Source organism: Leuresthes tenuis, unplaced genomic scaffold, assembly GCF_036924035.1.
Source record: "Leuresthes tenuis unplaced genomic scaffold, fLeuTen1.0.hap1 SCAF_17, whole genome shotgun sequence".
In the NCBI taxonomy this organism is placed as follows: Eukaryota; Metazoa; Chordata; class Actinopteri; order Atheriniformes; family Atherinopsidae; genus Leuresthes; species Leuresthes tenuis.
The window spans coordinates 20700324-20713759 of NW_027325371.1; the positions used below are offsets into that span (position 1 = coordinate 20700324).

Consider the following 13436-nt stretch of genomic DNA (forward strand, 5'->3'; position numbering starts at 1 on the left):
GAAGTCAACTGTGAGGAGGGAAGTGATTTCACAGCTGTCTAACAGCTGCACAAGCAGAAACACTGCTTTGCAAAAAGGTCTTTTTTGCCCACTAGAGGATGGAGACACAAACTGTAAACATATTGTTGACATATTGTTACTGCATGAACTTTTACTCAAAACTGTTGTTAATAATATCACAAATGTCTTAGTATTGGAAAAACCTGGATGATGTCATCTTAATAACAATGTTTTATGTCAGATATTTGTCTTTGTTTCTCATGCAGAACAAGGATTGCTGCTGTTCAGGTATATATCTTCCCTTTGGAAATTATTCTCCAAGCCAACCACGCCAGGGACAAGATGCATAGATGATGTGCATGCATGACAATAATATGTGCATCTTTCCCTACAGACAGGCTGGTATTTATGAAGAAAGAGTGGCTCGTGCGCTGCTTTAGGCCTCTGAAGGCTGTTTTTCTTCAGCTCTCAGAGGAACCTTTTGTTTTATACCTCTGCAGGATCCTTTGCTTATGGTACTTTTTCCCATTCATCAGTTCTTGTTCTGTTCATTTTTCCAGTACTAGAACCATCAAATGACTACCTTTTAGTTTCCAGTTGACTCAAAACAATCAATTGTAGGAAGACATAAATGATTCTTTTTTATTATTTATTTTTCTATAAATGTAACCTTGTGAGGAAAAGCAAAGAAGTGGAAGTATGATGTGTGGGTGGTGTTGGTGGTTGCACTGATGCTGGCAAAGTGTTGGTTGGTAGGAGGTTTTGGCTTTAAACATAGTTTGAAAAGCAGACTCCAACCCATTTAAAACAAAACGGGGTCGTCTTCCAGTGTCAAACATGTTTATATATGTAGAAGAGGAAACCAGATAACCCACTTGTTGTTTTTGTTTGGTATCTTTTGTCATTCCGTGCAGCGTCTCTGCTTCAACACTGAGGATCTTTGTTGTTGGAAGCTACATTCATGCTGTGGTGCTGGCAGCAGAATGCGTTTTATTAGTTCTGACACAAATTCAGACACATGGAGCTAACACATGTACAAACCACATTTCCAAAAACATTGGATACATTTTCTAGACTAAGAAAAGACTTTAATATGTCGTTTGCTTATTAATTTGAACTTTAACAGACACAACCGTCCATCTTTGTTGCATTGAGCAAATATAAACCAACCTACACTTTGATGTCAACAACATTTAAAAAAAAAAAAGCTTCTAATGAATTAAAATAAATTATAGTTCTGTTTTTATTAAATTTCAGAAAACTTTACTTTTTAAAATTTTCTGGAAGGTGATTGCTCTGGATGTTGACAGCTCTGGGGATTTGGGGTCATAAGATGGAAAGAAACAAACCTGATAAGAATTAGCCGCTAAACCTAAAGGGATAAAAAGAAGGTAAAAGGTTAGCCCGAACGCTCTCTCTGCTTAATAGTTGCACACTTCAGTTTTTCTGGTATCTCTCCCTTGTTTTCTTCTCTTTTAACTGCCTTTATTCTCTCATTGTCTTTCACTTTTTTTACTTCTTTCATTCTCATTCCTCTCCATTTTAAGTCCTCCCATCTTCCTCCTTCATTGTTTTTCCAATGCGTCCTCTGGGCTTCGTCCTCATGCAGGACTTCTGATGTGCCGGCCAGGTGCAGTGTAGCGTGTGTTTAAAGCAGGCCTCTTAATGGACAGCATGTGTCTGACGGTGGACCCCTGTGCTTCTCTGTCCTTCTGCTCTAAATCCCCCATCCGTAAAACACAAAACTGCTCTTTGAGGCAACATGGCTTTAACTGCATCGAGGGAAATGCATCGTGGAAAACCACCAGAGTCAAATGACAGAGAGAAGGAGAACATAGAAAAACAGGCCGACATGGTGAGCCTTGTCAGAGCTCTGTGGCTGTTACTTATACTCTGGAGCTCTACCTTAAAAATGTGCTAAATGTAGCAGTTTAGAGGGAATAAGTCTTAACTACGTCAAGTGCAAAAAAAATTTGATCAGAACAGAAGAGGGCTCGTAGCTTCTGTTCTCCATACTGTGCCACTGGGGTGGATTTTGTTATCAAACTTCTTTTATAGATTTACAGCAACAAGCAGGAAGAGGGCAGTGTGCTTCCAGTAAAAAATAATAGTAGTGAAGGATGATGAAAAACTACTGATCAATGTTAAGGTAGGTACACACTTTTTTCAACCCTCTTTTGTGTTAATTATATTGATGCTCCAACAGTTTCTTTGACAGTCAAAATAGAATTTCGTCATTTTTAGATAAAGAGAAAAAGATCTTCATGTGAAATGAAGAGCTGAGACCTTTTGGAAATAGGTTGAGATATTCATTGAGGGTGTGGGGGGGCTGGAGCCTATCCCAGCGGTCATTGGCTGAGAGGCGGGGTACACCCTGGAGACAGAGACAAACAAGACAAACAACCACACACGCTCACACTCACTCCTAAGGACAATTTTAGAGACAACAATTAACCTAACATGCATGTTTTTTGATGGTGGGAGGAAGCCGGAGTACCCGGAGAGAACCCACGCATACACGGGGAGAACATGCAAACTCCACACAGAAAGGCCCCAGCCAGGAGTTACATGGTAAATACAATTCAATTCAATTAGATTCAGTTTTTTGTACATATAGCGCCTAATTACAACAAATGTCATCTCAAGGCACTTCAATAATACAGTCCAATTCATGCTAATTAGAGTTCAATTCATTGTAATCTTATAAGGACAAATTTATTGATTTTTAATAGTCCAGGAGGAGCAAGAGAACACAGAACACAATCAAGGTAACAGGAAGTGATGCAATACGTCTTACCACCAAGCGTCAGCAACAGTGCAGTGGAGCCTGGATCAGTTTACTGGTGACTGTAGTTAAATATATGTGCAGTATCTAATGAGAAGGGGAACTGATAAGTGATCAAAGCATCAAAATTGTATGCCTCTAAGCTTATCAGTTCCTTTATCGATACCGGCAGGTGGCATTGTACACTTATTGGAAATCAACCTCGTACAAACAAGGGTCTCTAATCTCATGCACTGAGAGAGAGACAACAGTATAGAGTGTCACATCTCTCGCGTCACATATCCATTTTCTTGTGCAGCCTGAAAAGAAATCTAAACTTATGACCTTTCGCTAAGGGACATGATTGCACATGAAAATTTAGTCAAAATCAAGACTTTGTTTTTAACTTGATTTTTTTTCAGTAAATCCTCTTTATTTATTAAATGGGCTACTCTTCTGGTCACCATGCCACACCTGTTTTGCCATATGACTGAAGAGAAATATGTCAATGAAAGCATTGCTACTGCTACTGCTTACCAACCAAACATTTTAAAATGACCAAACCATTTTCGATGTTCACCAAGAGACTTTTGCTGCAGCTTCCATTAGCTCTTGGTCTACTGACACCTCACTTAAACCCCTTGAAAGTTGCGGCACAGGCATTGAAAGTGATGAGTTGGCAAAGGGTGAATAAGTGTCAATGTGATGTCCCAGAATTAGTTATGAAAGACAGAAGAAGACCAACATTTTCAGAAAATACTGGGCTGTACGAGAGATCGATTTTTGTCTTTTGGATGGCAGTCATGTTCGTGACAAGAGTCTACCTTTTCAGATTATGAGCAGCCTTCTTTGTTTTCAAGCTCAGGCATCAAACTGCTCTCCATTAAGAACTAGCGAACCAGTTTGGAGGGAATGCTGTTCGGTAAAATGAGCGTAACCATAAGAAGGCAGTAACATTAGTAGGATATCAGGTGCTCCATTGGCTGTTTTCTTTTTTTTTTACAGGGTTTCTTGAAGGCATTAGCTTAAAAAAATGATGTTTTAAACGTTTTCATGAACCGTTAAAAGAGACTGTTAAAATATCACAGCAAAGTTTCATACAAAATACATAGAAAAACTACTTTTTGCCTCACACAGTCAAGATAAAGGGAATATGTTTGAAAATAATGCATGTCACCTAAAAAACTCTTTTGTCTGGTCTCTATTTGATCAGAGAAGCTGTATCAGTTAATGATTTCATGCTGCTCCAGTCTGTTGAAACAGTCAGCAAAGTTTTTAACATTCTCTTTACTGGCTTGGCCAGAAATGAACTCTTGTGGAACTTTCCCTGTGTGCTCAGTGAGCAACGTGAATATGGTGCCATCAGGAATCGCTTTTCTTTATATATTCGTGTGCTAGAAAGAAAAGCTGCTTGGTACCATGTCACACTGCATTTGCTCTGCTTCTTTTTAATAATTAAAAGATGCAGCATTGTGGGGACTCAAGATGAATCTGCTAATAAAGACTGGAGCGCTGCATTGTTTTCTTTTCCCTGAAGTCTGTGATGGCAATGCTAGTGATAAAGTAAAATAAAAAGGTCTGCTGCTATCCTCATAATGTCATCTGCATGCATGCCAAACAGCATACACTCATATCTTCTCTAAATGTATTGGTAAAGCATTTGTATAGTTCATATAATGAAGGTCATCAAAATACGTACAGGTTTCTATTCCTAATCTATTCTACTACTGAGATCACAGTGGGTCCTTACTGTGCCGTTGGCTGTTGCTGTTCCTTGGACTCATTCCCAAGATGCTTTCCATCTATCTGCGCTGCAATCTCAGGCGTATTGATGTCAACCTTGCTTCCTCTTGGCAGTCTGCCAATCTGTCAGTCCAGCAGCAGATGTTGAAGTTCAGGAGTACAGTCATAAAATATTCAGGAAAGTTGTCTGTGTGGGAGATGGTAAGGACAAAATAATTGAAATGAGTGAAACCAAAGGCAGCATTATGGGAGGGAAAATCCCTGTGGATGGTACAGAAAAAGCGTGTGTCTGAGTCTCTGAGTGATCTTTTTCTCTTTCAAGGCACCATGGAGCAGCTGAAAGAGAAACACGCTGTGACATTTCTATTGTCATACTCACAGATATCAGTTAGAACAGGATATTCATCAAAGAAAAGGGCAACAGCTCATCCTGTTACACCTTTGGGAATGTGACAGTGCACAAAGGGTGAGTGCCTGCTGATACTGTGCCCTTTCATAAAAACACAATGTGTAACTTGAGGTAAATCTTCATGACTTAGCTTGTATGATGTGAGGTTTTAAGAGATGTGTTGCTGTGTGAGAAAAAAACGTCAGTGAAAGATTGAACAAATCCTTAATAATTCCCACATGAAAACCCTGAATTTTTTATTAAACTTAGTGTCCTGGGGTCATTAACGTCAGTTCAACTTCATTTTATCAACTCCAAAATTCACTTAAGTAACTATGATGTTCAGTTCAACTATATTTAAATTTCTTATTGTTTGTCTCAATAGCTGGGTTCCATCCATATTTTTTGATGTGGTCAAAATTACAAAAGTTAAAAGAAAACATACTCGACAATTAGTCGTTTCTGCTTCCAGGCAGCAAATATGGCCAATACTCGCAGACATGAGAGAAAAAACAGAATGAACAGAATTCCAGAGTGTCATGCTTATTTTCTGTCTTGGGACGAGATTTAAATATGTTTGTGCTCAGAAAGAGGAAATCCCATAACACACTATCATAAAGATACGGGTAATTACAGACTTTATCTACAAGTTTGTCTTCAAAATCCCCGCCATTTTTACCACTGCTGACCCTATTACATTTTTTGCCCTACATTTGGCTCTTTATGGGTTGTCTACATAATGCAGTTTGCGAACGCAAATCATCCATTTTTTACCCGAGGCAGCCATGATGAGCACGCATATCTGTAATTTAAATCAACTATATTCTTGGTTTATATTGTAACCAACCCTTAAATAAATCTTTACAGCAGCAGTGAACACAGACTGATTAAAAAATCATTTACCTGCCTCAAGCAGGCTGCACGGGCCCAAAGGTGTGAAGTTCATAAACTTGACCATTACCGGCTGCTAATATCCGTGATTGGTTGTGCCAACTATGCTACATCTACTGTGTTTATGTACCCAACCGGGTATAAAGAAAACTGAAACATTTAAAAATTAAAGCAAGATTTATTTTAAGAATTGTCAAAGGGTGCATTTCAACCATTTAATAACCAAACATGTTTTGTAGACCACTTGTGCTTAAAACTCTATTTCCAGATTTATGGGTTTTTTTTTGTCCTGTAGTTACAGATAACTTCCTGTAAGGGGTGCTGCAGCCCATCAGCATCTCTATATTTGGGTAATTCGACAGTAAGGGCCGTTATCTGAACATGTGGAGTTTCACTCCATCACAAAGCAGATTTTTGTCCACTTTGACTTATTTCGTTTTCCACAGTAGAGCAAAGCTGAATAACCAACAACACCACCACTGCAACAAAGAGCAGCCCGTACCTCAGATTTTTCTGATACTGCCCACAGTAGCATCAAAATGCTAACATGTTGCTACGCTTTTGCTGTGATGGATACTTCTGTGAAGGTATAGCTTATGAGGACACAATTAACTGAGTTAGTAGACTGGTCGTTACTAAAATATGGAATGTTTATGTGTAAATGTTGAGCATTAAAGGTGTAACCATTTTAATTTCAAAACAGTGATCCAGAATGTGTCTTTAATTAAATCCTCTAATTAAAGGTAACTCAGGTTTAAATGTGTAGATTTAATTATCATCCACTATCTTTTCATTCATAATAAATCAGACACGAAGAGCAGACAAGCTCCCAGCTTATCACTGATGAGCACTTTTCACACTGCCTCACAGGAGTCACTGGAAAATGCATTTCCTGAATGACTTGTTCAGGAACCAAAACTTGTTTAAAACAGCCTGATATCTGAAATAATCGAGTCAGGTTTATGTCAGCACAGAATGAGATGCAGCACTCTGACGTCTTGATAACCTGACAGGAATGAAGTATATTTTCAAGGGAGTGGTGATGACATCCCAAGAGGCTTGAGAAGATAAGAAGTTACTACTGAGTCTTCAATGTCTTCAGTTTTACACACTGTGTCTCTTTGTGACAGCCCCAAACTTAAACTATCTTATTGTGACCTTTCATCTTGACAAGCCACGGCTTTTAGTTTTTCATATCTTTTTTTTTTTGCTATTGATCTGCCCTTCCATCTCCGTTGTAAAATCGGTCAGAGTGTGTGCTTGGTCAGTGGGGGATTTTTTTTAATGATGAATCAAAACAGACAAATTAGAAAGAGAAAAGCACAGCAGAGAGAGAAGAAGAGTGTGACGGCACGCTAAGGGGAGGGCGGGGTGTGAATAAGCCACTGTCACCCGTGTCATGGTTAACAACACAGCAAACAACTGGCAGATATGGACAATGAGCATCAGTGGGTTTGGAAAAATAAGCTTAAATTGGGTCTGATTGAAGTAAGTCACTATTTTCCAATCCTGAAGATGCAACATCCACATCATTTCAGAGCATAGTCATGCTTGATTCCATTGTAGTTAATGATGCTTTTAACAGAAGTGAAGAGAAAAAAACTAAAACACTGAAAAAGCTTCACTTCCACAGAACTTCATGCCAAACCAACAGATTTTCATGCAGATTTTCAGGTCAAAGCTCAACAAATGTGAGCCTGCAAGAGCTGTGCAGGAGACACATCCCTGAAGTCTTGTCCTTGTCAGATCAGTGCTGAACTATACACATTAATTATTAATGTTTCATCAGTTAAGAGTGAGTCAGAGCCTGTCACAATATGCTGGGTAAATGCAGGAGATGAGCACCGCTCTATCAAACTGGAAAACAAGGAAAGGCTTTATGAGTCACACAAAGAAAAGTCCTCTTCTCACCCAAAGCAGACCACCAGAGAGCTTTCATAATGCGTGCACAACCCACCACCTCCAACACACACATACACAAAAATTCACAAATTAAAAGACTCAAAAGGACTCCTTTCTATTATAAGTTCTGACCAGAAAGGGTCCAGAAATATCAAGACTGGTGTGTATGAACATATTTTTGATGAAATGCTAAAAATACCGAGTATTGTAAACCAAAATCCTCAGTCATCTCTTCACCATGACAACCACAGATTCCAAAGCACATCTTTCTGAAGGGAGGCGCAGACGAAGGACGGTTTGATACAAATAGGAAAAAAGACGGGGAAAAAAAGCGTGCGTTGCTAATTATTTTTGGTATCACACATGTATAGTTTTATTATTTTTATATATTTTAGTGACTGCTGTGTCTGAATATGTGTGAGTGTTGGTAGTACAGGGATGGTTGCACTCACATCAGCTGTCAGAGGGCTCCTTATTTCATTATGACGACGTGAGTCTTACATTTTCCACGAGGTAGAATTGGTTTGCAAATGTTTAATTAGACCTTGGCATTAAAGTTGCAATAATGACATGTATACATAATAATAATTTTTAGATATTACATATGTCATCATGTCCACAGCAAACAGAGGTAGCAGCTAAAGAGCAGGGGCCAGATGCATAAACACAGAAATCCAGCGTACACTTTTTTCTGCACACAAAGTATTAATAAAAGATATTGAGTTGTGAGTTGTGAGAATGTGCACGCCTCACGCATTCTTCAGACCATGTTTTTAGAGCAATTTAGCCTTGATATGAAGAGCAAATGGAAAAAAGGGAGCGATAATGTAAACCAAAAAAGGGTAGCTCCACAGAGCTTGATCAGTTTTATAGTGATTTGGTTTTGTGTTGTGAAATGTTTCTGATATGCTCTAATTCATATGTAGGGCAGCCACGCATAACGGTTGAGCGTAATGGCTGTGAAAAATCTTGCTAATAAGATTAGCCCCTAGTAGAGGCTTCTTAAAGCAAAAAATGCGAACATACGGTGATCCCTCTGTCTTCCTACTGATCATCTCCACATCGGACTGTATATTGTTCAGGCTTTTTGATTATTTGTAACAGATTAAGCACAAGTTGCCAGCCTCTGCCTGTGGCTTTGATGCTGTCTTTGTGTGAGATAATGCCACATTTTTTTTCATTTGTAATCCAACCTTTTTATTTTTTAACCTCCACAGGTTCCTTTACTTGTAACAGAGATGAGTTAGTGGTTCTGTTAACTTTTCCATTTAGCAGTTTTTGTTTTGTTTAAAAGTACAGAACTAAGACCTCAGAATAAAACAGATGTAGTTTTCTCTCATTTAGCTGTGGTGTAAACAAAATTTGTATATGCCATCCTTTTTTTCTCACGTCATCTGTTTCTTGCGCTTGTTAAATGTAGCTGTCCCCAAGTAAATAGCAGCCACTAAACAGAAATCTCTCGCCATGGGGTTGATTGCTGCTTTTGCTCATGACATGTCTTGACAAAAAGACAAAAAAACTCTTTGTTTGACTCTTTTTTTTCATTTTCTGTTGCAATTTGGTTAGATTTAGGCACTAAAACTAAGTTAGGTTTTGGCAACAAAATGGCTTTGCTTAATGGAGACTTTTCACAATATTAACCTGAAAGTACAGACAATATTAACCTGAGTCTTTCTGCCTCTGTTTTCAGTCAAGCAAACGGCCAGTTAAAAGGACAGCAAACGAAAACACAAAATCCATTTCAAATAACCAAATGCAAAACTTTTCTTGTTTACAATCTGCACCTAATTTCTCAGTTCAGGACTGAATCAGCTGGTGATATTAGAATATGTAAAGATCTGTATTTTTTTCTTATAATTTGTAAAATATAATGTGATTTAAACACTGTAAAAGTAAAGAACTAATTTCCTGACGTGTTTGCCTGATCAGAAGCACTTTGTAGAAGTTGGTCGGAGTATTTTGGGAACATTTTAGCAGAGATTGATGGTCGGAACCACGTGTTTGCAGACATACACTTCACTCCCCAGTGCACATGCCTTTGCCACACATATTACCGTATTCTGCGCACAGAGACACACAAACTATCTACAATTACACCCACAGCTCAACTGTAGTAGATTTCATGCATGCCAGCGGCATAAAGGCTCTTCACCCCTCCTCTTCCTCCCATCTGTACTGCCCATCTCCCTCCATTGCTCTCTTATTTCATTGCTTACTCTCTTTGCAGTTCTCTGTTTCTTCTGCTTTTGCTGCTGCAAAGCCCGGTTTTATTCAGCTTTTCGTCATTTCTTTCTCCCTTGAGGGAAAAAGCCTCCTCCTCCTCCTCCTTTCTCTCTTTCTCTGTCTCGGATCCAAACACTGAACCTCTCGCTCTGCCTCTCTCTGGGTCCGTATTTCCTTATGCATCTCCCCGTCACTGAGAGGAACAGGGACTTGACTCTCCCCTCTTCCTCTCCTGATCCTCCTCCGCCTCTACCTCCTCTGCTTCACCTCTCGTCCTCTCGCTTCCTAACGGTGGGATAATGTTCTATTTCCAGCTGGTGATCATGGCTGGGACGGTGCTGCTGGCTTACTACTTTGAGTACACGGACACCTTCCCCGTGCACATCCAGGGCTTCTTCTGCTACGACAAGACCTTCTCTAAGCCCTACCCCGGTCCGGATGACACCAGCAAGATCCCCCCAGTTCTGATCTACTCGCTTGTCACAGCCATCCCTACCATCACGGTAAGACATACTTATTAACTTATAAATGTGGACAGAAAGGTTGAGAGATGCACATCATCAATCTTCTGTATGCTAAAAAGGGAAAGTTATTTAAAAGATAATAAGAAGTTGTCAAAGTTAAAGTGGTAAACCTCTTCACAGTCATGCAATAAATAATTTCTTATGTGTGTGTGTGTGTGTGTGTGTGTGTGTTGCACCATTGACATAGTGAGCAGATTGGCAAGCTGCATGTATCCTTCACAGGCAAGCATGTGTATGTGTGCAAGTGTGTGGAGAGGGAAGAAACTGAGGAAAGAGTCAATCCAGACCACACAGAGATGTACATGGAATAGGCAGATCAGGTCACTCGAAAACAACTAAGAGGAACGAACAATGGAGAAAGAATGCGTAAGTTGGAGTTGAGACTGAATGATAGTGACACAGAACAGATCCTGCCTGGAGGGAAAAACCTTAGATGACAGATGAGAAGAAGAAACAAAGGAAACCACTTTAAAGAAATGCACGTGCATTTTTTTTATTGATGTCCATTTTATATATGCGCATATGTGTGTGTTGGGAGTTAGTTATTGAGCCTCCAGTGAGATGGAAGCCTGAAATGCAGATCACTTGGCTCTGAGCACAGGCACAAGCCTGACCTGTTTACATCCTACGGCGTGCTACAAACAACACAGAACACCACAAACAGAAGCAGCCGACACATTCAATGCAAAGCAGACAAAAAACAAACAAAAAAACCTATTACATGCTCAGACAAAACCCACAGCCTGCTCTTACTGCAAAGACAAGAATACCTTACAGAACAAACACAGGTGAGGTTTGTGTGCAGCACTGAGAGAGGCTGCGATGTGTTACCTGTGTGCAGTTTTTTAATGAAGCATCACTATTAGTTTACACCCAGAGGAGACTAAATAATATTCATAAGCTGCAATGTAATGGACTCATAGGGTATCTATGTTAGGTGATAAAGTTTGACAGTGCCTTAATACCCAGGCTCACTTTTCTGCTCATATTGATCGTTTTCATTTTCGTGACTGGAAAAAGCCAGTGAGAACTTTTCAGCATGGATTCCACATATGCGTGCCTGTAAAGAGAAAAAAAACTGTTTTCAAAGTCCCTATGTGACCTTGGGAGTGGAACTTGGAGTTAAACAGGCCCAGAGCCAAAGCAGGCACCGAGTTGGTAAGTGAGTGGCTGGAGGAGAGACAGACAACCGTTGGGTGACCGAGAGGAAGCAGAGTAGAAAGTGACAGGGCGATACAACCTGACACTTAAGTTCAAGACACTCTTCAGAGACCAATAGATAGAACACATGTGACGTCATCAGACATGTGACTGTACTGTACCACTGATGGGCACGAAGACATCTGACTCAATGACAATGGACTGTTTGACCAGCTTGAAAACGTGTCAAAACATGTCTAAAATGGGGAAGATTGTGGTGTCATCGACAGTGTTATAAAAGTAAAGAGAAGAGAGCCGAACGAATTGCTGTAATTCACAAAGACGATAAATTCCGGGATGGATTTGCAGTGAACAATTTCAATCTGATATATTTCTGAAGAAGAATAATTGTTTCTGATGAAGAATCATACTGTACAATATTACGATAAATCCATATAGGCTGTGAAGCATTTCATATTTATGGTCCATGTGACAGCAATGTTCATGATGATCTCAAAATTTGATTTGGGAGCTATATAACATTCACGAAAGTAGGAAAAGAAGTGAGAAAAGTGACAGAGTTTCTTTGTTTAAGTGAAAATGGAAGTGTCCATTTCAATTTGAGATCTCAGTTTCTCAGCATATTCATTTATGTATTTTTACGATGCAGAGAATAACAAAATTGAAAAGATTTATAGATAAATATGACGTGGGTCAAGCTAACAATGTAATCAGTTCAAGCCAAAACCCCAGACTAATCTAGCTGTCATATTTCTGGGTAAAAGCATAGGCTGATGCGCATCACTGAAAACTTCTACGAGTGGATAAAAAACGAATGTACGATGTGTGCAAGCAAATCCTGATATTTACCTTCTCTGTGTTGTTTTAAGAGATGATTTCCTATGAAAAATGAAGCGAGCACAGCAGAAAGTTTAGTGCCTCTGGGACTTCTTAAGTTATACGTATAGTTGCACAGAAACCTGCCTATAAACACACCATGTGTTTGGTAGATTTTTGACTCAACTTCATGTTAGTACTGAGTATTAATGCAGTTAATGTTCCACTTAATATAAAGTGAAATAAAGGATCCACACCTTCTCGATACCTCAATATATTAGCCACAGATCTGTGCACCGTCAGTTTATTACTCTTGAACATTGCCCTCCAGTTCAACTTGACAGCACTAAACTACACCCACTAACCCAAGACGAGCAGACCTTTAAATCTGCCCAAACAGTGGCTAAATGACTCTGGATGTTGAACTAGGTCAGAGCTCTTTACATACAGTAGTTAGTCTTCCCTAACCTGTGTTGACAGAGGACACGGTGTGTGTGTAAGTAAATCACAGTCTTCACTCCCTGTGAGAGTGCCAGTCTGGTGCAAATGCCTTGCCGTTTGCAGATGGCTCACTCTTTTGTTCACTGCAAAACTGTTCCCTGTTTCTCTGCACATAACAAGGTCTGTGACCTTTTATATGGGTTTAGCGAGGAGGTTGAGACGTATTCAAGCATATTTGCTGCTAAGCAACATGATTATATTGTGCACCTTTGTATTTGGACAATTTTAGCATCAAGACAAAGCAAGACACTAAAACAACATCCTAATATTGCTAATGTAATGACTAACTGTAGATTAGATTTTTATTTGATCACTGGAATTTACCATTCAAATAGGGAAACCAACTCCTTATACAATAGTCAGTCACTGTTGGTCTAAAATGATGGAGCAGAAAAACAGAGAGAAGCATTTATTCTTTTTATTCTAACAGTATTCAAAAGTGATATGCCAACACTTAAGTAAATAATGCCTGTATGACAGATATTATGCTATCTTAATGCATCATAATGAGAAATGTATGTAA

The 13436-nt window shown here is 39.3% G+C and overlaps 1 protein-coding gene across 4 annotated transcripts in view; it reads left to right on the forward strand.

Annotated features, from left to right (window-relative positions):
* Positions 1-13436, forward strand: part of plppr2a (phospholipid phosphatase related 2a) — a 57877-nt gene that overhangs the window by 18610 nt on the left and 25831 nt on the right. For 3 of the 4 annotated variants that reach the window (XM_072368350.1, XM_072368347.1, XM_072368348.1), the window contains exon 3: positions 10226-10414. In XM_072368350.1, coding sequence (XP_072224451.1) covers positions 10226-10414 — 189 coding nt within the window. Of the gene's footprint in view, positions 1-9885; positions 10415-13436 lie in introns of those variants that run through there. The other variant, XM_072368349.1, reaches the window with a different exon arrangement.